The 22,820-nt window shown below is 41.5% G+C and overlaps 2 protein-coding genes across 10 annotated transcripts in view; one reads left to right on the forward strand and one right to left on the reverse strand.

Annotated features, from left to right (window-relative positions):
• The window catches only part of ERBB4 (erb-b2 receptor tyrosine kinase 4), an 832,220-nt gene extending 830,706 nt beyond the window's left edge, over positions 1–1,514 (forward strand). For all 6 annotated transcript variants that reach the window (XM_079976052.1, XM_079976051.1, XM_079976053.1 and 3 more), the window contains one exon: positions 468–1,514. In XM_079976052.1, the coding sequence (XP_079832178.1) occupies positions 468–913 (446 nt within the window). In that variant the 3' untranslated portion in view covers positions 914–1,514. The remainder of the gene's footprint in view (positions 1–467) is intronic.
• LOC307219986 (uncharacterized protein) lies at positions 931–21,588 on the reverse strand (the record flags this gene model as incomplete). 4 transcript variants are annotated; one of them, XM_079983609.1, is made up of 4 exons in its annotated part: positions 21,369–21,588; positions 19,222–19,314; positions 18,523–18,588; positions 931–1,051 (listed from the first exon to the last, which is right to left on the reverse strand). In XM_079983609.1, the coding sequence occupies exons 1-4, from the start codon at positions 21,428–21,430 to the stop codon at positions 931–933; spliced, it is 342 nt and encodes a 113-aa protein (XP_079839735.1). In that variant the 5' UTR covers positions 21,431–21,588. The 4 variants fall into 4 exon arrangements, 2 of the variants coding, with proteins under 2 accessions (XP_079839735.1, XP_079839736.1); XM_079983610.1 differs by having other exon boundaries at positions 20,964–21,588; XR_013840658.1 differs by having other exon boundaries at positions 942–1,051; positions 19,222–19,289; positions 20,337–21,588.
• Between the last annotated feature and the right edge of the window lie 1,232 nt (positions 21,589–22,820).

The raw sequence follows: 22,820 nt of genomic DNA on the forward strand, positions 1-22,820 counted from the left end.
TTTTATGTTGTATGACTAGCTGGTGTTAGATCCATACCCAAGAAGCTCTAATCCAGGAATGGGAAGTTGTAGCCCCCCCCCCGATGTTACTGGACTATCTGCCATCATCCCTGGCCTTTGAGCATCCTGGATGGGGCTGATGGGAGTGGCAGCACAACCAAGATATGGATGCCCACAGATTCCCCCACCCAGACTCAACTCTCTCTCTCTAGCTAGGAATTAGAGACATTTCCATATCAATCCATTGCTTCATGAAGTCTGTTAAAGGCCAGCCCACTAAACCACTTGGAACAACTCACCAGCACAATGCTCATCTGTTTCTTCCTAATATCAGCTGGTATTCTTTTTTTGTAATCCATCATGGTACATCTTGACAACATAGAAATATTAAAAGAAATTTGTTTCAAATTAGGTTCCATTCAGATTTGGTTTGTTTCTTTGGCTCATATGGGTTTTATAATTTCTAGATCACCTGAATCCTGTGGAGGAGAACCCATTTGTCTCTCGGCGGAAAAATGGTGATCTTCAAGCGCTGGACAACCCAGAATATCACAACGGCCAAAATGGCCCACCCAAAGCAGAGGATGAGTATGTGAACGAGCCACTGTACCTCAACACCTTCACAGGCACCTTCGAGAATGCAGAGTACCTGAAGAAAAACGGGCTTCCATTGCCAGAGAAACCCAAGAAGGCATTTGACAACCCAGGCTACTGGAATCACAGCCTGCCCCCACGGAGTACCCTACAGCACCCAGACTACCTGCAGGAATACAGCACAAAATATTTTTACAAACAAAATGGAAGGATCCGGCCCATTGTGGCAGAGAACCCCGAATACCTCTCAGAGTTCTCCCTGAAGCCTGGCACAATGCTGCCCCCTCCACCCTACAGACACCGAAACACAGTGGTGTAATCCCCAAAGCGTGGAAGTCATGGGGGACCCATATACCAGCACTCTCCTTTCTCCTCCGTCTCTGTCTCCCTTGTCTTCTGTCCCTTCTTCTTACCCTCTCTTCTCCTTTTCTTGCCAGGTCTTCCCGCAGGTGGTTGTCTGCAAATGGAAAGGCACAGTTAAGTCATTTGTTCCAGGAAGCCGGGAAGAAAGAAAAGTAAAGAGTGAATGAAGCAGCGGGGAGGGAGGGAGGGAGGGAGGGAGGGAGAAAGGCTGGCATTTCTCACTTTCTGTGCACCCGCAGGGCCAGGAGGTCAGACAAGCCAATGAATACTAGTAAAAGCCGGTGGCAGTGTTGCCTGCTGTCCAGCTAGTTCTCCACGTAGCAATTCAGCTTTGATGCTGCAGGGAAAGTCACAACAGTGCCAGCTTCTATCAGCAGGAAATGCTGAGAGCCACTGGAGCAATCCTGGAGGGGGCAGTGCGGTTTTGGGCAGGGGGAGGGAAAAGAGAGGGTAGGAAAGGACATTTTTAATATCATGAGTGATGACGTAATGAGATTGAGAATCCGACTTCTTTCTTTAACACTTTATATTCTACTACATAAACAAAATGGCTAACCCAGCTTGCCATTCCCATCTTGTTCACTGTGTCCGTCCATCCGTCCATCCATCAGAGGGATCATACTGAAGATCACAGGACTCTCCGGCCAGTCCCCCGTTCTCCACCACTTCTGCTTTCTGTTTTCTAACTGCACAGACCTAACTTCTTCATGCTTCTGTGCATGACGCTACAGGTTTTCTACGGGTCAATAGGAGAACAAATGTTTTGAAAGCAAAAATGATTTCAGGACACAAAGGCCAAAATTATAGGGAAAACAACAACATCTCATTTTTTGAGGGCAAGCCACCAACCAAGATTTATATGCACAGAGCCTCCTGTTGATGTTTTATACTTCTTGAATACAAAATGCAGCTATTTTCTCCTCAGTTTCCTCTGGTTTATCAGCTAAAGTTGGGAAGCAGTAGAGAATACTGAGGACTGGACAGAGAGAGAAAATCCATCGTTGTTAAATTCATGGTTTTGGGGTTGTTTTTGTTTTAAGGGTGACCTGCTTCTAAAGGAGGCAGGGTCAGGAGGCAGACTTCAGTTCATAAAGAAGAAAACGCACATGGCAGATCACTGGAAAATTCATTTGCACTTAAGCTATGGTTTTAATTTTTGTCCTCACCCTGAACTGTATTCTGGAATCTGAATGAAGCAATACGGAAGTGACCAGCAAAATAAAATAATTTAAAATGTAAAATGAATTATTATTATAATGATATATAAATATAGATATATATAAAAGATGACTGTGGAAAATGCCAAAACAAAGTGAAGTCTTCGGAACTCTGTTCATCAGTGCAACGACTGCTCACAGGAAAACTGTTGAAGGAGTAACTAGCCTTGGTGCTGCCTCAGAAAGGAAAGCAGATTACAGGGCAGGGGGAATTGTGGGAAGAAGACTTGGACTAGCAGACAAAGACTGTGGTGAGGCCTGCTTATTGCTTTCCTAGCACAAAGAAGAAACATGAAGCAAGGTTTTAGAAATTTGGGGTGTGCATGGCTATTACATTCTCAGTCAAAACTGTAAATAATTTCAAAGCATTCTCTCATCTACGAACCTTCATTCTCTGCTGGCTTTTACATGCTATTTTTAATTTTTTTAAAAAAGTTTTTTTTAATTTGTTCCCTTCATGTCTGGAATTTTTTTTAGCTCAAGTTTATTTATACAGCTCTGAAGACATAATATCTAGTAAGGGCAAGGGGGGGGGAATCACCCTCATTCTTACAGTGCAATCCTATCTACTCAGAAGTAAACCTCACTGATTTCAATGGCACTTAATCCCAGGAAAATGGATTGCAGGCTCACTATATGTTGAATGAAATTGCAGGAGGGGCAGTAGTATTTTGTTGTATGCACTTTAGTAATGATTAAAACCAAGCGCATCAAATAATGGCAGGGAGCTGTGTCAAAATACTTCACATATCCTGTTAGACTGAAAACAAGTCAAGGGGTGCCTTCAGCATTTTAGAGAAGCATGTTAGGGGATATTTCAAGAACTAGCTTTCAGGTTTATTCTGCTAAACGAACAAAGCTCATAGTTTCAGGTGTTGACATGATATAGGTAGCCATTTGCTAATAAAGTATGTTTCTATGATGCTCCAGCCTCTCTCTGTCACCAAGCAACAGAGTAGTACTTATTTATGGCTGGAATTTAAGGGGCAAAACACCTGTGTGGGGAAAAGGGAATGCTAAAAGTCTCAGCCTTTTAAAAATGGTTTAGCACTGCCCTACTAACCTTATATCTTAAACACCAACAGAATGACCCCAAAGGCTCTCAGTGACCAAGGCAGGACTCCTTGCATAGCAGTCACATCCAGAGTCCAGAACAGGTGATAGCTCTGCAGCTATCGGCACAAAGCCCCAGGCAAGTTGAGCAGAGAAGAGCCACGGCATGGGGAGCTCTTGCCCCACTCAATCCTCTGGCCAAGGTAGATTTTGAAAGCACATCATCCTACAAGCCATTGTAGATCCCATGGTCACCCAAGAGTGGCCTCTTGGTAAGGTCTGAGTAGCAAACTCAGATTGTGAGGTCATTTTGGGAAGCACTGGTGATCCACAAAGAAATGTTATAGACATTTGACATGTCTTGAGAAAACCCATGGAAACTTGTGCTTTTGCTTCTTGATGTTTGTTTGCTTGGGTTTATTGTGTTTTCTGGCTCCTTGGTATATGATGATAGCCAGACATGGCATGAATGTATATTTAAAGATGAGTGATAACTGCCTTCTAGCCACTGTTCCCTGTCGCTGGGATCCAGCATGTTATTCTGGTCACCCTGGAAGCAGGAGTACCAACTCATCAACTCTCATATATTCTGTCAGCAACACTGGCTCCCACTGCCCTGGGGATCCCAGTAAACATGATGGCGCTTAGCCCTCCTTCTGGTGGCTGCACCCGGTCGACTCTTTTCTGTCTGTGCACAGGAGATGCTGCTAGGCAGGAACTCGGGGATTTCTGGTTCTCAAAAGTGCATTCCATATCAGGAGGCATATATTTCTCTGTCTTTCAGACTACAGGTTCTTGAACTTCCTGAACCAGTTCAATCTCTCTCTGCCCAGAATTGAACAAATTATGTACTAAGTTACTACGTGGTGTAATATGACCTGAGCCTCATTGAGCTAATAATGCATATTTCTAGGTTTGTTTTGCCTTAAAGATGGAGCCGAGTGAGACCTGACTTCACATTGGATTGGCCTTATTTCTGCATGTAAAGTATTAGTCTGCCCAGTTATTGGAAATTACATTTTTTGTCTGTGAGAGTAGAATTTTTTCATTCCTTCCACTAAAGCAGTACAAAACTTGGGTTCTTCCAGAAAATGCTTAATTTTAAGTATCTGCATTTAATTGCCAGGTAGAAGAGTGCTTACTGCAGGCATGGAACTTATTTCCAATTACACAGTTTCTCTAAAAAATATTGTTTAGTTACTCAAAATATGTGTCAAACTGCAGTGAGAAGGAAGGAGACATTCATAATACAATGTTTAGTGTCAGAATCAATTGCACAAAAATGTGTGCAGGCCTGGTGAAGTTTATTCTCTTGATGTGCTGGCCAAATTCCCATTTGTCACAGCAGAAAAGCAGTGTGTGCAGAACGCAAAGAATTGGTGTTCAAGTGCTGGCTGCTCACTGATTTCAGAAGTTTTAGTTTACCCACTGAGGGAGGTGGTAGAGAGTGGCTTTTAAGGGGGTTCTGAAAACCACTTGTATTGCCCCAGGGGTGACTACAGGGAGAAAGTGTTATTTTCTTATCCAACTTAGAGGCTTCTACCACCATTGGAAATAAGATGGCCTACTAAGTAGGGTGGTTCCTACATTCTTAGGGAGCCTGCTAGATGAAAGCAGAACATTCTTTGACACTACGGATGCTGCAAGTATTAGGGAAACATTTTCTACCATCAGTGGAGATTTCACTGCTATAGCCATATATACCATAGGATTACTGAGGCAAAGTTATGGTGGTTTTCCTGGGTCTTCAAATATAGAAGTCTCCAGACAGATAGATGTCTGACCATTTCACAATGAAGAGCAAACAGGGGAGCTCTTCTCCTGGTAACTGCTGGTTTTGGCTCCTTTGCAAATGTTAGATCCTATGGAGAGTTGTGTGCTGTTAGTTAGCAATACTTCAGTTCCCCAGATTACCCGTTTCAAAATTGGTGGTTCAGGAATCCTCAGCAGGTTAGTGTGTTTGTTTATATTTGACAGAGCATAAGTTATTGAGAGCCTAAGGTCCAATAGGACTGAGCTGCCTCAATGAACATAAATGGAAAGCTCTCCGCAAAGTCAAGGGATAGCATGCAATCCTGCTCTCCCCACATGTAAAAAGCCTTTACAAGCCAAATGGTAATATATACAGTGGTGCCTCGCAAGACGAAATTAATTCGTTCCGCGAGTTTTTTCGTCTTGCGAAGCACGGACTTTGGAAAAGCTTCAAAAATCACCAAAGTCTTCAAAAACCTCAAAAAAAGCTACCACACCGCGTGCTATGAGTTGCTCCTCGAAGTGAATGCATGGTTTTAAGAAAAAGGAAACAAACTTGCAAGACAAAGGAAACAAACTTGCAAGTCAAAGGAAACAAACTTGCAAGACGTTTTTGTCTTGCGAAGCAAGCCCATAGGGAAATCAGTCTTGCGAAGCAACTCAAAAAACGAAAAACTCTTTCGTTTTGCGAGTTTTTCGTCTTGCGAGGTAACACTATATTTGCTTCCTATAAGAAGTAAAAGCCTGTGCAGTTGAGGACCTCCCTGTGCACTTGAACAGAATGGGGGAGGCAGGGGAGAGAAATTCATCAAAGCATTTTGGCATCCTATGGCTAACCAAAGATGGAAACCTGTTTATGTGCAGGGCTTTTGGCAATTCAAGATAAGTACTGCATAAAGAAAACAATCCCGCAGAGTAAAAGAAAATGTAAATCGTTCCTCCCCCCATAGCAGTACCTTCTCTCAAAATATGAATTGATGGAGCATATTAACTTTTAATTCTGGGAAATGCATGTATAAGGAAGTCAGTTTGATTGATTGTGTGAGATGAAATCCAGGCTGTGACCTCATTTGAATCTTCCAGTGGTGCCGGGATGCATGTCCATTTCTATCTATTTAAAGCAGAAGTGGATTTCCAGGTGTTGCTGGACTGCAACTCCCATCATCTCTGACCCCTGGCCACACAGGATGAGGCGGATGGGAGCTGAAGTCCCACAACATCTGGGTGGCTCCCCTCCTACCCCACTTTAAAGTTTTGGGAACTAGCAGGGCCTATCCAGTGGTGACATGAAAAAATGGATTGCAGTTATTCACCTAATGCTAGTTTGTTCAACAGTAAAACTCTACAGGCTTTTGGGAATGACAGAAAGGAAAACTCATTCCTCCATGCCATGTTCTCAGTCCAGACTATGAATGGAAGGATTTGTGATTTTCATATATATTTCAGGTAACCCAAATAATCTTCTCAGTTGTCCATGTTTCCAGCCTTAAATTGTTCTCCACATTTTGCAGCAGTCTGTGATTTTAAATTTTTAAAAAATCCTTATGAAGATTCATTATTATTTCAGAGCATTTCCCTTTTTTATCCATGGTTTATTGGGCTTTTCACATTATTACAATAAAATGGCCCCAGTTTTGCTCCCTCTCTTTGAGCTCATGGCCTCTTCATCTTCTTTGTGTGTCTAGGTTTCCGCACTCCGATGAATGTGTGTCAATGTTCTGCTGTAGTCCTAGATTAACATTCATTAACTTGGGGAAATTCCCATTGCTGCAGTGTGCCTCCCATTACATCTAAATGCAGATATTATTCAGCAAACAGTTCCAAAAATGTGCTCAAAATCTCTTGGAAGCTTGAACTTTGTAGAGCAGAATTTTCTCATGGAATGCTGGTTGCAGGAGGTCCTGTATCCAGGTTGCTGTGCTTGGTGTACTCCAGATAGTTCCAATATTTGTTTTGATGACAACATGGCTCAGTGGAGCCATCCTTCTTGCGCTTCTGATAATCCCCACCTGGCACGTACGCAACCAACTGCAGTGGTAGAGTTGCCTGTTAAGAGGGATTTGTACAGAACCAGATTAATTCTAGCCCTGCACTTCCTTCCAGAAAATTGGATTACTGTGCAGTTCCATAGTAGGTGAGCTATGTCTTTTATATGCAGTTTTGACTAATGTACATATTTTTGAAAGCATTTTTTTCCATAATACAATCATTTCTGCAAGTCATTTTCCCTAAATATTTTCATTTTTATTTACACCTCCCCCTAAAATATGCATTTTTGTAAACAATGGTTGGTTGGAAACTGCATCACAAAACTTGAATTTGGTGCAGTTTTGAAGGATAGCTGGGTTTGCTTTGCATATTGTTTCTAAAATACAAATTTGATCGATTCAGCTTTCAGTGCTTCCTGAATCAAGTCTTTCCCTCATCCCTAGTCCAGACTTTTCTTCTCACATGTACACCAAGGCTATATTTAAAAACTTTGAATGTATCCAATGGCTACCTGCTTATACGCCATTACCTAAGCAACCAGTCTGATTCCCCTCCCTGCAAAAGGAGAAGCAACCTTTAAACTAGCTGGAAGCATTTCTTTTTTCTGTTTTGGGTGGGGGGCATTTTTTGCTTGGTAGAGATAGCTTCCTTCCTCTAGCTTAGTAAATGCATGCTTGTCCTTACGCCATCGCCAGAGGGTCAGGCAACTTCACTTCCGCCTAGCTTGCTTCTGCCGTGTCCGGCCTTTGGCAAAGCATTCTTAGGCAGCATTCTTTGGGAAACTGCATGAAATGATGGACTCTGATCTGTTCCAGAAGACCATAATGAATTCTTAGTGCAGTTTAATCCTCATCTCACCACCTTTTTTAAAAAATTCTTCTTTAATAACCAGCATGTCTCCCTTTAAATGCAAAAAAGCCTGTGAGTAGCGTGATTTCATTGGGATCATGCTGCTAAGAAAGACAACAGGGTAAATAAAGCTTCCAGCCTCATCTTCTCAGCGGTAGCAGCTCGGCTGTGAGAACTGTATCCTCAGGCCAGACGTCCTTCTGTTTGTGTTGAAGAGCCCTGTAGTTAGCACTGCTAACTGCTTTGCATCCTGTAGATTAAAGAAAATATACCCTGCCACAGTGGAAATCACACAGGTACCGATATTGCACAATTTGTGGAAAAGTTATAGAAGTTAGGCAATACCCTGCCATAGCCTTCCTGTAGTTAATATCACTGAGGAAACTTCCAGAAGTGACAAAGGAGGGAAATAATTGACATTTGCTTCAAGCAGGGACACAGCAAACCAGCCAAAACACACAGCAGTCACGACTTGAAGATAAAGGGGCCTGAACTCTGGGTACTATGGGAAATGTTGCCTCTCTTAAAAGGCACATGTGCCAAGGGAGCGAGCTTTTTTCGCTCTGAATTATTATACATTGCCTTATATTGCCCTTTACAGAGGTGTGATGTGAATTTCTTGTCAGCTGTTATTTGGGCTCAGAGCCCAAAGGAAACACTGCGAGTTACATTTTCAAAGTCTTCACTAAAACCAGAAGCCAAAACTGAAGCTGAAAGTGCTGCATGCTTCCAGCAGCTGATTTGTTTTAAAAAATCACCTTTATTGCTCCAACATTCTCAGTTAAAAACAACAGAAGTGAGGAACATTCTGCCCAGTCAAGGAATGGGAAAAGGCAAAGTCATCTTGGCTGAACGTTTTTAGTTGTAGTTTTCCTTGTGCCTTAGCTACACAAGTATCTCTTCATTTGGTGTTGTTTAATTATATTTGCTCTGGTCCATGGGGTCATGAAGAGTCGGACACGACTAAACGACTAAACAACAACAATTATATTTACATTTAAGACTTTTCTGTAGCCCTCAGCTTTGTTGTCGTTGTTGTTTAGTCATTTAGTCTTGTCCGACTCTTTGTGACCCCATGGACCAGAGCACGCCAGGTACTCCCGCAGTTTGGTCAGACTCATGTTTGTAGCTTCGAGAACACTGTCCAACCATCTCGCCCTCTGTCGTCCCCTTCTCCTTGTGCCCTCCATCTTTCCCAACATCAGGGTCTTTTCCAGGGAGTCTTCTCTTCTCATGAGGTGGCCAAAGTATTGGAGCCTCAGCTTCACGATCTGTCCTTCCAGTGAGCACTCAGGGCTGATTTCCTTCAGAATGGATACGTTTGATCTTCTTGCAGTCCATGGGACTCTCAAGAGTCTCCTCCAGCACCATAATTCAAAAGCATCAATTCTTCGGCAATCAGCCTTCTTTATGGTCCAGCTCTTACTTCCATACATCACTACTGGGAAAACCATGGCTTTAACTATACGGACCTTTGTTGGTAAGGTGATGTCTCTGCTTTTTAAGATACTGTCTAAGTTTGCCATCGCCTTTCTCCCAAGGAGCAGGCGTCTTTTAATTTCATGACTGTTGTCACCATCTGCCTTCTGCAGCCATACCTTTAAATGTTCAGAAGACATGGAGGAGGGCAGAGAGGAAGAAATTTCTTTCTACTAGCGCTGTAGAGTTACTGTGCAAGCAGAGTAGATTTGGAAGGTAGATTTGGATTCCCAAGGTTTACCTGATGTGTGTGATGCTTTCAATCCCATCTTTATAATTTTCTCCACATTGGAATGGGAAATTTAGTTCTATGGTTTCCATGTTCCTCTTTGCTTTCAAAACAATGCCCCTTATAATTCACTCGTTTTCACTTAAACTCAGACTCCCCAGTGCTGCTAATGTTGAGTATTCAGCAAAGCAAAACTAATACATGCAAGAAATCACTGTGTTTCTATAATAGGCATTAATTTAACAAGGCATCAAAACTGAAAATGGTTGGTATCTGGCATGGATGTGTTTAGGATGTTGTAACTGTGCTGGCCCCATAGTATGTGAGGTATTTTTGATGGTATCATAGAACAGGTAAATGGGATACAGTGGTACCTCGGGTTAAGTAGTTAATTCATTCCGGAGGTCCGTTCTTAACCTGAAACTGTTCTTAACCTGAAGCACCACTTTAGCTAATGGGGCCTCCTGCTGCTGCCACGCCACCAGAGCACGATTTCTATTCTCATCCTGAAGCAAAGTTCTTAACCTGAGGTAATATTTCTGGGTTAGTGGACTTTGTAACCTGAAGCGTATGTAACCCGAGGTACCACTGTATATAATACTGCCCCAACTTTATCGGCTGTTGAACCATACAAAGTTCTCTAGTAAGCACAAGTACTCAGACCAAGAATAAAATGAACTAGATTTAGTGTTCTCATAGATCTAGGCTAAATGGCCTATATTAAAAAGTATCATTCATATATATATATATATATATATATATATATATATATATATAAAACCTGGCATGGTTTTCCCTCAGTGAATCATCCTGGGCATTACAGTTGGGTGAGAATGTTTTTAGCTGCTTCTAGGATCTTCACAGATCCTTCACGCATTGCCTAGCATTCCCAAGGAAGTCAGAGTGACCGATTGTAAGGGTGGCTGTGTTAGTTAAATTAAGTTACCATATTTTTCCGTGTATAAGACGCCCCCATGTATAAGATGCCCCCTATTTTGGGGGACTCCAAATTAAGAAAACACCCCTCAGCACTACCCATATATAAGACAAGCCCCAATTTTAAACCTATTTTTTGGTTTTTTAAAAAAACACCTAGTCTTATACACGGGAAAATACAGTAATTTGACCTTGCCTAGAGTTCAGGTTTAAGCCCTTTAGGAACATGGTTGTAGAAAAATAAAATGATGTTGGAGTAAGCATTTGGAGTTGTTTCTTTGGATGCTATTTCTTTACATGACTCAGTTTAAAGCTTTACAAGGAAAATGTTATGTCTACTGTTAAAAATTAGGGACAAATGTAAACCAAGGATGTTCCATGGCCAGAAACACCAGCACTTCAGAATGTAAAAGGCCAATTTGTATCTTTTCCTTCCTTCAGTGTTTGCACTTAAAAACAAGCAAGGGATAGATTTCAATTTTCTTGTTCCCTTGTGAAGTAATTCCCTACAGCACAAACAGTGCCATTTCACTCCCACATTCACAGAGTGATTATACGGTTAGCTGTAATTATTATTGATCTTGTTGCGGTAGCATGTTGCAACTGGGTGTGATCGTTGTAATCATTGTGTGCGCACATAGCCTACCACTTCAGAAAATGTGCTTATGCACATCTTTGACTTTAATCACCTGGGGGCTTGATGCAAACCAGCTGAAATTTAGCAGGGAACAACCAATTGAATTCGATGGTACCTGTGTTAGACACTTGTGTCAGATCAATTTACACTGAGCACAGAGGTAAGTTCTTTCCTGAACCATAGCTTCATTAAGTTGTGAGTTTCCTTAGCCTCTGAAAGCATATAGCAAGGGATGTTCATACTTTGCATCAGAGTCTCCACCAAGAAAGATGGACTTCAGCACTCAATATGTATTTAGAAGATCAATAATATTTATGCAAGTTTTCTTTTTTGCATACAAATCATCAGTTGCATGCATTATGCTGAAGCAGCTACAAAGGGTGTTCTTGTTCTTCTTGTTGTTGTTTTTGCTTTTGCACTAGTTGTGTTGGTAGAAGCTGTAGGATAGGCATTAGTAACTGAGGGTTGTTAAGGAGGTTTTTAGTAGAACATGAATAGGGACCATGAAGTGTGAACAAGTAGCCATACAGCATTCAGGACTCATGCTTACTGGAAAAAACTTCCTTGTTGTGCAGACACAACTTGCTAATTTTCAAATTAATTTCCAGCATGATAAGCAGAAGCATGCTTTGCTTTTTTAAAAAAACTGTAAGAGTTTTGCAAATCTGAGTCCTTTGTCAAACACCAGCTTTCATGGGCATGGATTTACAGCAAATGAATAACATTAGCCCTAGCAACTGACTGGAACATAAAGTCAATGAAAAGAGAGAAGGAAAATCAGGGTGATACAACAAGCTTTTTGCTAACTTACAGGGGAGGCTAACCTTACAACAAAATTTGAATAGGTACTATCCAGGGTGACAGGATGCGCTGAAAGGTGGGCAGTTGAAATGCACCTTTCAGCTACTCACAAGGAAAAAGCACCTTCATTTGGATTATTTAAATAACCATTGTTTGAAAACAATTCCTTTCCACTGGCATGAAAGTCAGCTTGCATTATTATCCATAAGCGCTCAGCGGACTAAACCATTTTGGGGGCGATAACCACAGTAACAAACTGTGAATGGTATTTTATAAGTGTAGATATGTAATCCGTTATTTTGAAGTGAGGTACTATGAAATATGTAGCATAAAACGGTACTGCTGTTAAATGGGTCGATAATTAAACTGAGCAGCTGTCCAAAGGTAAGCTAACTTTGAATGCAAGGAAACAAAATGATCCTCTGGAAGCAGGAAATGCATAATCCAGTTAAAAGAAGTGCTTGGGTGTGCACAGTTTTTATTCCAGTTGAAATCACTGGCCATTCCAGTTGAAATCACTGGCCATCACAGACAGGGTATCTGTTCTACACATGGGAAGGAACTGGTTCAATCTGTTCAAGCAGCAACAATCTACATGTTCACATGCCACATTCTGCACCCATCTGAGTGAGCCACAACTCTCAATGAGACTAAACTTGCATATACCCAAGTATATGCAATTATATACCCTAATGGAACTGTGGGTCAAGCTCAAAGTCAGTACAATGTACATTATGTCTGTTCTTTAACCTTTTCTCTGCTGAAATATTGATTTTCTGAGGGTTTTTGTTTTTTTAAAAGAAACTTTCCATAGGGTTGTGTGTTTTCCAAAATGAACCTGCAGGTTGGTTTTTTCCACGCTCTTTTCTAGTTCTGGCCACCAGATCCACACACTCGCTCAGTTGGTTAGAGCGTGGTGCTGATGACGCCAAGGTTGCAAGTTTGATCCCCATATGGGACAGTTGCTTATTCCTGCATTGCAAGGGGTTGGACTAGATGATCCTCAGGGTCCCTTCCAACTCTATGATTCTATGATTCTAAAGGAATGATTCAGTTGTTTAGCTCTATAGTGACTAAGCCATGCTACCTGGTAAACTCACCTAGTTTGCAAAGCAACTTTAAGTTCTTCATAGCAGATAAAGAGAAAGGTAAAAGCAAATGTATTGCATATAATTTTTATGCACATGCAATGCACTGTATTTTGTTAGGTTGGAACTCCCTGTTAAGATTGCAACCCATTTAAAAAAAATTCTAACATGTTTAACATGTTTTTCCCTATTAATAAAAAGCCTTTAATTTGTTATTGAATAAAACTCAATATGGAAATTGCTTTCCTTTCTAAAATAAATATGCATCGCAATCTGCTTCCTAACCCAGATCAGATTTGGGGCAATTAACGCTGCGATCCTATACGCACTTCCCTATTTGTAAACCCCACTGAACTCCGTGGGGCTTAGTTTTGCAATGATATGCATAGGATTGCCCTGGTAGTCCAACTGGTTTCAGTGGAGCTAAATTTAGTCAAATGCAAGAAACACAACATGTTTATGGTAGCATTGAAAGTTCTTTATTCCAAATATTATTTGGCCACATGGTTTTTAGGAAGCTTGAATTATGGACCAGTTTCTAACAACTGATACACTCTGACAAAGAGAAGTGGTGAGGTTGTCAACTTCCTTTAGTCCCAAATTTGCTCTGCTGTTTTTAGATGATGGACCCAGGGATGGTGTACACAAAGACAAAAATTTGAATCCTGGTCTCTTAAGAATCTCTCCCAGTGTAGCAACATTGTTCGTTGACAGAACTGTAGCCAAGCTGCATCCTAAACAAAATTATTTTGCTAGTGCAGTATGTCTTAGGATTGGGCTGTGAGAACATCCTGGGTTTAGCTATTTCACTCCATTCCTAGTACAACTGTTAAAAATGCAAAGAACAAAATACTTTCACCTTGTAAACTTCCAGGAAATCTTCCAGGAAAGTGACACAATACATCCATGTATTGTGGATTTTGCATCCTCATTTCATGTGACACAATGCATTCAGAGTTAGCTGCCTTTTTGAAACAAAAATTTAAAAACAAAACTACTGTATGTTAATTTGAAAATGTGAATAGTATTTTTATAGCTTGTTAAAGACATGGCTAGTTGCATATGTAAATAAGGATAATGTAGTTTTTATTTTCCTTTGTGGGCCTCATTCCTTGGAACATAATTGTCTTAAGGTTGATTTGTATATAAGTAATTGGCTTGTGATTCCATCCTCTCTCCTTCCCCCTCCCATTTGCCCCCTATTTGTTTCTCTCCTTGCAGGTTCGATTGGAGGTCTCATTCTGACATTCTGTGTGATTCTGTGTTAGCACTATTGTGGTGTGTTCAACCTCCTGCACCTGCTTACACAGTAGGAAATGACAAATTGTGTGTGGTGTAATGTTACTTTAACCTTTAGTTTTTTCATCTTTCGGCTATGAAGGATTATGCACTGTTAAAAATTACATAACTAACTTTTGTTAATATTTAGCTATCTATATATTTTAGTATCATTTCCCTTTCCTTTTGTTTTTGGAAGCTATGGGAGAAACCAGTGTCTCTTTTCCTTCCCTTTGTGTGATTAGGATTGTTCTTTTTCTGTATTACCTCCCAAGTTCCTTGGAAACTTTATCTGTTTGTTAGGACAAATGTAGATTGCAACCTGCTTTAGCTTCATCCCACACTGATCATCCCAGCTGAACAATTTGAAAACTGTTCTGCTTTTTTGTTACATGAATCTGTCAGAAATATATTTTTAATTTAATATAAATGAAATTCAATAAAATACAAAACAAATGGTCCTTCATGCATGTGGCCTTTTTCTTCTTCTTATTGCCTGGTTGAATTAAACATTAATTTTGAACACTGTAGCCAACTAAAAGTGCCTCTATAAAGGCAATAGCAAAAGCCTGCACATTTGAATGGGGACTGCGCCTATTATTTCCCTAGTCCTAGACTTCTTCCACTCAGCTTCCCACACCACAAGACACTCAAGTCTTCAGGTAGCACACACTCTTCTCGGCATCTCCCCTCTCCTGCAAGCTGCTAAGATGCCAGAATGTCTTCTTAGCACAAAGATGCTGTAGGTGTATGCTATAAGATACCAAATGCTTGTATCTTGGGAGGAGTGGCATTGCTGGGTGAAAGATTAAGCTATCCATATACAGTGGTACCTCGGGTTACAGACGCTTCAGGTTACAGACTCCGCTAACCCAGAAATATTACCTCGGGTTAAGAACTTTGCTTCAGGATGAGAACAGAAATTGTGCAGCGGCAGCGGGAGGCCCTATTAGCTAAAGTGCTGCTTCAGGTTAAGAACAGTTTCAGGTTAAGAACAGATCTCCAGAACAAATTAAGTTCTTAACCCGAGGTACCACTGTGATCTAAGCAGATAATTTAGCTGTAGCTTGGCCCTAGTTATGCTCTAAATTGGAGACCACGTTTTGTGTGTGTGTGTTTTTTTAAAAAAGGTAGTCTGGTCTGTTATGCACTTCCAATATGGTTGCCATATTGTGTTATCTAAATGATTTTTTTAAAAATGGTACAAAACGTATGCACCAGAAGGCATTTTCTTACTGTCAAAATGACAGAATGCACAATTTGCAAACTTTGCCCACAACAAAATACCAGTCAACAAGGAAACACACATACAATTTATGCATGTTTACTTGGAAGTAAGTCCCAGAGAGTTCAGTTTACTCCCAGCTTTGTCTACGTAAGATTTAGAGTGATCTATATCTCCTGCAATGGAGCTGGGGCATATTTCATGGACTACAAATGTTCAGCTTTCAAGAACAGGACTATATATTCATTATGGGAAGATTTCATTTATACTGTTATGGCACATTGGACAGATTAAGGAAAGCTTGTGAATTCTGCCCACGCTACATATAATCCACCAAGGAATCCAACATGCTGGTGGTGTTGAATGCAGATTCTAGCCAGTGCTCAGAATGCACCCACTCTGTCCAGCACAGTCAGCATGTGGTGGAAACGCATTCACTGCCTACATGTAAGGTTTAATCACAATACAAACACAACACGTTGGCTAATACAGAGACTATTACAAAACAGTAGTATCATTCCGGAGACACTGTCCTTTTGAGGCTTTTGAGACATCTTCCATTGAAACTTTTGAAGGACTATTGTGAGATGTCCTTAGACATCTATTTTGAACACACGGCTTGGCGGTTCTCGCTACCACTCTGTTATCATTCAAATTATAGAACTAAGCCCATCAAAGTTCATATGTACAATAGTACATATGAACTTTGATGGGCTTAGTTCTATAATTTGAATGATATCATTATTCCATTATATATTCTCTACTAACTATTAGCCTAAGTGCTGTGTTTGTATTGTTGTACATGTAAGGTTTATCACAAGTGAGGCAGCCTCCTGGAGCAGCTTCTACAGTTCTAGATGCCACCCAGGCTGGGTCCAATACATTGTGACACCTGAGGCGAAACACAAAATGCCATTGGGAACAAGGGTAGGAAGAGACTAGCAGCAGGAGGGGTGACAAATACGGTCTCCAAGGAGTTTGCTGCAGCTGTCACTGCCACTGCAGCAGCGGGAGATTCCTTGGAGGCTGGATCTGCTGCGCCTGTGGATCCTGCTGCCCAAGGCAGTTGCCACCTCATGTGCCTGAATTGGATCACAGTCAGGACACCGCAAGCCGGCATCGTAGAATGGTCTGGAGGTGGGCTGTGCTTATGCCCTACCATGTGTGCACACACATGTGTAAATACGTACACCGATCCTGTCTTGGGCCCAGTCCAATCCGGGATGACCAAGACCCATTCCAGACCCCAAACCAAACTGGAGGCATAGCACAGCTGTACATTTTACTAAGGCTTTAAACCCATGTTATGTCATTGAAATTCTAGAAGAAGAAGAGTTTGGATTTGATATCCCACTTTATCACTACCCTAAGGAGTCTCAAAGCGGCTAACATTCTCCTTTCCCTTCCTCCCCCACAACAAACTCTCTGCACGGTGAGTGGGGCTGAGAGACTTCAGAGAAGTGTGACTGGCCCAAGGTCACCCAGCAGCTGCAGGTGGAGGAGCAGAGACGCAAACCCGGTTCACCAGATTACAAGACTACTGCTCTTAACCACTACACCATACTGGCTCTCAGTATGAGAACTGAGAAATTCTACTCAGTATTGATCCAGAGTAGATTCCAATGCATAGTGAGCAGAGTAACAACTTAAACACATTGCAGGATTCCCAAAAAACAGGCCAGGGGTAATTGTATTTCATCCAGCAGAGCTTTACTGCTACTGAAGGCAAATGAACATAATGGTCACAAATCCAATACAGTGGTACCTCGGGTTAAGAACTTAATTCATTCTGGATGTCTGTTCTTAACTTGAAACTGTTCTTAACCTGAAGCACCACTTTAGCTAATGGGGCCTCCTGCTGCCACTGCGCCACTGCTGCACGATTTCTGTTCTCATCCTGAAGCAAAGTTCTTAACCCGAGGTAATATTTCTGGGTTAGCGGAGTCTGTAACCTGAAGCATATGTAACCTGAAGCGTATGTAACCTGAGGTACCACTGTACATTCAGGACTGGCACAGTCCATAAGACATCCAGTTGCAGCAGACTTAAATTTACAATAACTTATAATAAGTCTAAACCTTAACACTAAGCATACCATTCAGAACACCACACCAGAAGGAAAAGAGGTAGGAAGAGAAAGCGAAACCCAGGCTCCTTCTGGCCTTACTTTTATAGTCAGCATGGCCTTGACTGACAGAAATAAGAGAACCAGTTTAAGCCAGCTGCACTCAGTTTCTCTGAAGGAATAACCCAAACATCACGAACCTTCTGCTTGTTTCTTTCACACCAAGAAGCTTCCAGAACCCTCTTGAATCAATTAGAATAGAAAATATCTCTACACATCAGATCAATACTTTCTGGACTAAGAAATGCAAACTGAAATTAATCATGCAGTCAGCGGTGAGAAGGATGGGTGAGCATAGCTGCCTGCATCTCCTTCCCAACCTCCTCCTCCTCATCAACCAACCCTAACCACTCAACCAACTCCTCAATCTGGTCTAGAGCCCTGACACTCTAGGAAAATCCTCAATCAACCCAAATCAGCCCAAGTTTGTTTAGGATTGGTCTAAATTCTAGGATTTGTCGTGTAGATTCGAACTGTTGACCTTACAATTGGCAAGCCCAAGAGGCTCAGTGGTTCAGACCACAGCGATAATATGGGAGCTAGAGATCCCCAATGAGTATCACACCATTGACGCATCCCCAGCCCAAGCCTACATCTTTTGATTGGCCTTTGGAACTCATGAATGACGGGAAAGGGTGGGAAGCATTCATTAAACTTAGATCAAGTACAGTGCATTGTTCTGTTTTACCAACAATTGTTTTTGTTAGTTACCCTGAAGGTGTAGGACACAATGGGCTAGAAATAAAGAGAAACTGGATTACATAAAATATATGTATATAAGATTATCTGTAAAGGAACACTTTGATATGGATGAGCCTGTCTCTTCTGACTCTGAGGACTCTCATATGAAACTAAAGTCTGGAAGGCTTGCCTGGCAGGATTATCTAGACTCAAACAGTCGATTTACCTGTATCCTCTGTGGCTGGCACTGACAGAGGGCCACAGGAAGCAGCATGTAGAATGCTGAAGGTATCTGTATACAGAATTACAAGAAACAGTGTTTGTTTCATATGCAAATTAGGGAAAGAGCCAGCCTGGTTCGGTGCCAACCTATCACACCCCATGCCTACTGCATCCTCCTTCCTAATGTGCCCCACTATCTGCCCAGTTTCTTGTATTGTTGCCATCTCTACTCTCTATTCTCCATAGCACCCAAATTAACTGTGCATAAATGTCAATTGTGTGCAACGTATTTAAGGTGTATCACAGAATTAATGGTGCCACTGGCAACACAAGCACTCGGGTGAGAGGCATGGACAGATTGTGCTAGGCTCTACATCGGTCTCTGGGCAGTGCAAACATGGTTGCAGGAAATAGGCAAGGTGGTGGGGCACCTCAGTCCTAGGGAACTGAATTCAAATTCCCACCTTCTATGCAGAGTCGTAGAAAAATGATATAAAACTGGAGTGATTCATATGGATTGAACAAGCTTCAATGCATTTTATTTTATCCCAATTTGGGGCTGCACTGGACATTATCTGGCAGACCAAGGTTGGCGGCTATGAATTGCTCCTACTGTGTATTAGTTGCTTCCCAACAGATCCATAAAATGCAAACACTCCACCATCCAACGGGCAATTCATGATCGTGTCTGGGAGTTGATTACCTGTATTCCTCCTCCACAAAAGATGTTTTCCTGCATGTGCACCTTTTCTTTCCATGTTCACGTTTTATCTGAATAGTAAAAGGGATGGTGTCTCTGTAACAAGGTAGAGACACCATCCATAAAGTCTGACAGGTTCTTTGAAACACATTTTCCCCCAAAGGCTAATACTGTTCACAGCTTAGATGACTACAAAAACGGCCACCATATAGCAGTCTTCTGAGGAACATTGAGTGGAAATGACTTGTGAGAATAATCTCATTTCGTCCACTGAAATTCCTGAGGGAGTAAGCACAGAAGGAAAATATACTCCATGGCATTCTTCTTTCGAAATGGCTACAAATCAGCCTCATCTCTGTTCCCACTCTCCAAACACATCCCAGTTGCTTGCCTCTTTCTACCATTACACAATTTCGGAGACTCTGCAATTTGATTTTTTGAATGGCATGAGCACATTTTAATAAGATCCTTCCTCACTGTCCCAAATGTTTGCAGCCTGCAAACTGATTTTGAGCAATAACCTAGGGTTGCCATATTTCAGAAAGTGAAAGTCCGGACAGAAAAGTTGTTGAGCTTTTTTAGGCAAATCCCCCCCAAAAGAGGTTTTGGAGCTATTTTGCCACACTAGCTAATATATAGTGTCAATTGTTTATTAGCACCGGTGTGAAAGAGCAATTTTTGAAATGCCCCTTCCCTCAACTCTGCTTAGTTTTGCCAATTCTTCAGCACATTCACCTGGGAGAAAGTCCAACTGAATTTAGTGGGGCACACTGCTGATGAGACATACAAAGGATGACACGGTCAATCCCAGAGTTCACACACACACAACACCAATGAAAGTAATGGCATGGGACAACTTTTAAATCTTTTGGGACTGCTTTGGAATAATAGAAGCTTTGAGATTTTACAATTCATTCCTATGTAGCTCAGCAAAAAGTTGAAGAATTGAAATAACCCATTTGGAAGGGAATGGCTTTGAAATTATTATTCTGATCCAGTCCCATGCATATCCATTTTGAACCACAAGCCAAATCTGCAGAATAAAACCCAAATGCCTCAAAATATATTCAAACTTATCTGCTTGTAAACAAGTTATATGTCTTTGGCTCTCCTCTTACCACATGATCAGGCACATCCTACCCTGGAAATTCTCCTGAACAGCCAGTATCCACGTGTCTGCATTGTATTTCTAAACCCAAGGAGGATGGGAGAGGCCTTGCCAAGTTGAAATGTAGATACTCTGTTGAGGCACAGATCAGGCTTCGCATATTGATTTTCATCCCCTGAGCAAGACCATATAGTATCTGCATTTCAGTATTTATAAGCACCAAGCAGGAGCTAGGGGTGGAAGAATGTACTGATGCATCACTTAGCTCAGTTGGTGAACTGAGGATGCAGTTAGCAGCTGGTAGATCAGCAGGTTCAATTCGTGGTTTTTTTTCTCCAAAAGTCACCTCTATTTTAGAGGGCATAAATAAATTTCTATTATTGGGTCTTTGTATCTGACAGCCAAAGATTTCGTTGAGAGTGCAATATGTTCTGATCCTCTCATCTACCCCATTGTCTGCTTCTGCTCAAATTCCTCCCCTTCTGGCACTTTCCTTGGAGATGGGGTAGAGCAGAACAGAGTGGTTCCTCCAATCTGGATTTTAATCTGAGCCAGTGAAGAATCTCATAGATCATAATGCTTGCCTCAAATGGAAAACAAAACCCCAACATCACTGATAATGTTTTAAATTATTCACCTTTCATATACAGAAGAATTCCCTTGTAAGGCCATGGATATCATGGACATCAAAATAAACTTACATCTTCATGATTGTAGTGATGGCAATTCCTTTATGGTCCATTTTTTTAAAAAAATATCCCTGTATTTCTATTTGCTCAAAGTAAGAATAGTAAATGCATATCCAGAATGTAGAAACCAAATTATTGACTTCAGAGAACAATGAATCGGACTCCAATTGAATCTTCTCTTTCTTTCTTTCTTTCTTTCTTTCTTTCTTTCTCCCCCCCCCCTTCTTTTTCTCTTGCATGTGTATGTTTTCACACTTGGATTTATGTAGGACATTTCCATAAATGTTGCATCTGCTTGGGATTGGGTGTCTTTTCATTCAAACAACCAGCGCCACTTCAAGCATTCTGTTTACCTTTTCCTGCGTGCTGCTGGGCTATTTGTTCCAGATTGTTGCCTCCTTGCAAAGCATTCCATGGCTGTCCTCCAGATTATGTTGCTTCTGATACTTCATTCTGTCTGTAATTTCCAATTGCCATCTGGCTCTGCTGTACACCACAATTAACCATAGGAAATACGAGGACTGTTATAGAGAACAGGAATTTAGCAAACTTTTCTCTGAAATACCGCTTGGTGATTTTCTTTCTGTTCCTCATGTGGCTGGCCTCAGGATTCCTTTCACTTGTAAATAAATAAGTTTTGCAGAAGAAATATTTGCATAAGTACAGAATGGTAAAATTTCACTTTCAAAAATTCGGAGCACCAGCACACTTGCTAACTACTCCCAGGCATCTCTTAGGCTTTGGGGACTGATCAGAGTGCTTTGGCATGAATTAAGTATTCTTATTAAAATTACTTTGGATTAAAGGCTGACATACCCAAACCACATATCAATTAATCCAAATTTCTCAATTTTAATGTGTCTACATTTTGTCTTCTTGTTTGCAGTACCCTCCATAATGGCTCCACTGCAGTCAAACTGGCCTACCCAATAGGAAGCCTTCTCCTTGCCTTAGGGAATCCACCGTCTGCTCCTGCCAGGGCCCCAAATGCAGCTCTGCCCCTGCTACCAGCAGAATGTTTTTACTGGGAGCAGCCTCAAGCCAGGGGACTGGGATAAGAGCATGATGTTGCCCTCCAAGGAGGTGTGGAAAAGCCTCTCTTTAGCACAGGGCTAATCAGTGTGGTTTACGGGGGAGCAAGCTCCATAGTTTAACTAGGCATTCTTTCTGTTGTCTGTCCTGAGTCTTCCAACATTCAGCTGCACTGGATGCCCACGAGTTCTAGTGTTATGAGAGAGCGAGAACATTTTTCTATCCAGCTCCTTCACACCTTTTTCATGTCTCCCCATCTTCTCTTTTTCTCTAAATGAAAACATCCCCCAAGTTGTTGCTTTTTTTGAAGGTGTGCCTGCAAAATATCCCTAAATTTGTAAGTTTTTCTCACGCAGCAGTTGCTCTATCATCCCAATAATATTGGTTGCCCTTTTATGACCCTCTTCCAGCTCTACAACATCCTTTTTGAGATGAGGTGGAAACTGTACACTGTTTTTCAAGTGCAGCTGCACCACACATTTGTATAATGGCGTTGTGATATTGGCAGTTTTACTTTCAATTCTTTCCCTAGCTATTTCTAGCATAGAATTGGCCTCCCCCCCCCCAGCTGTCAAGCATTGGGGTGGGTCAACATCTTTCATACATGTGTGTGGCGATCACACACAGGGCCCCCGGACGTTACACGGTCTGTTGACCCTGTGCCACCACTGCGGTTGCTTTCTTTGCTGCCACCACCCCGCTTCTCATGGGGACACACGGAGTCCAGACAGTTGTTGACATAAACAAATAATCAAGTTTATTTTTAAGTGCAG

Source organism: Podarcis cretensis, assembly GCF_951804945.1.
Source record: "Podarcis cretensis genome assembly, chromosome: 1".
Taxonomy (NCBI): Eukaryota; Metazoa; Chordata; class Lepidosauria; order Squamata; family Lacertidae; genus Podarcis; species Podarcis cretensis.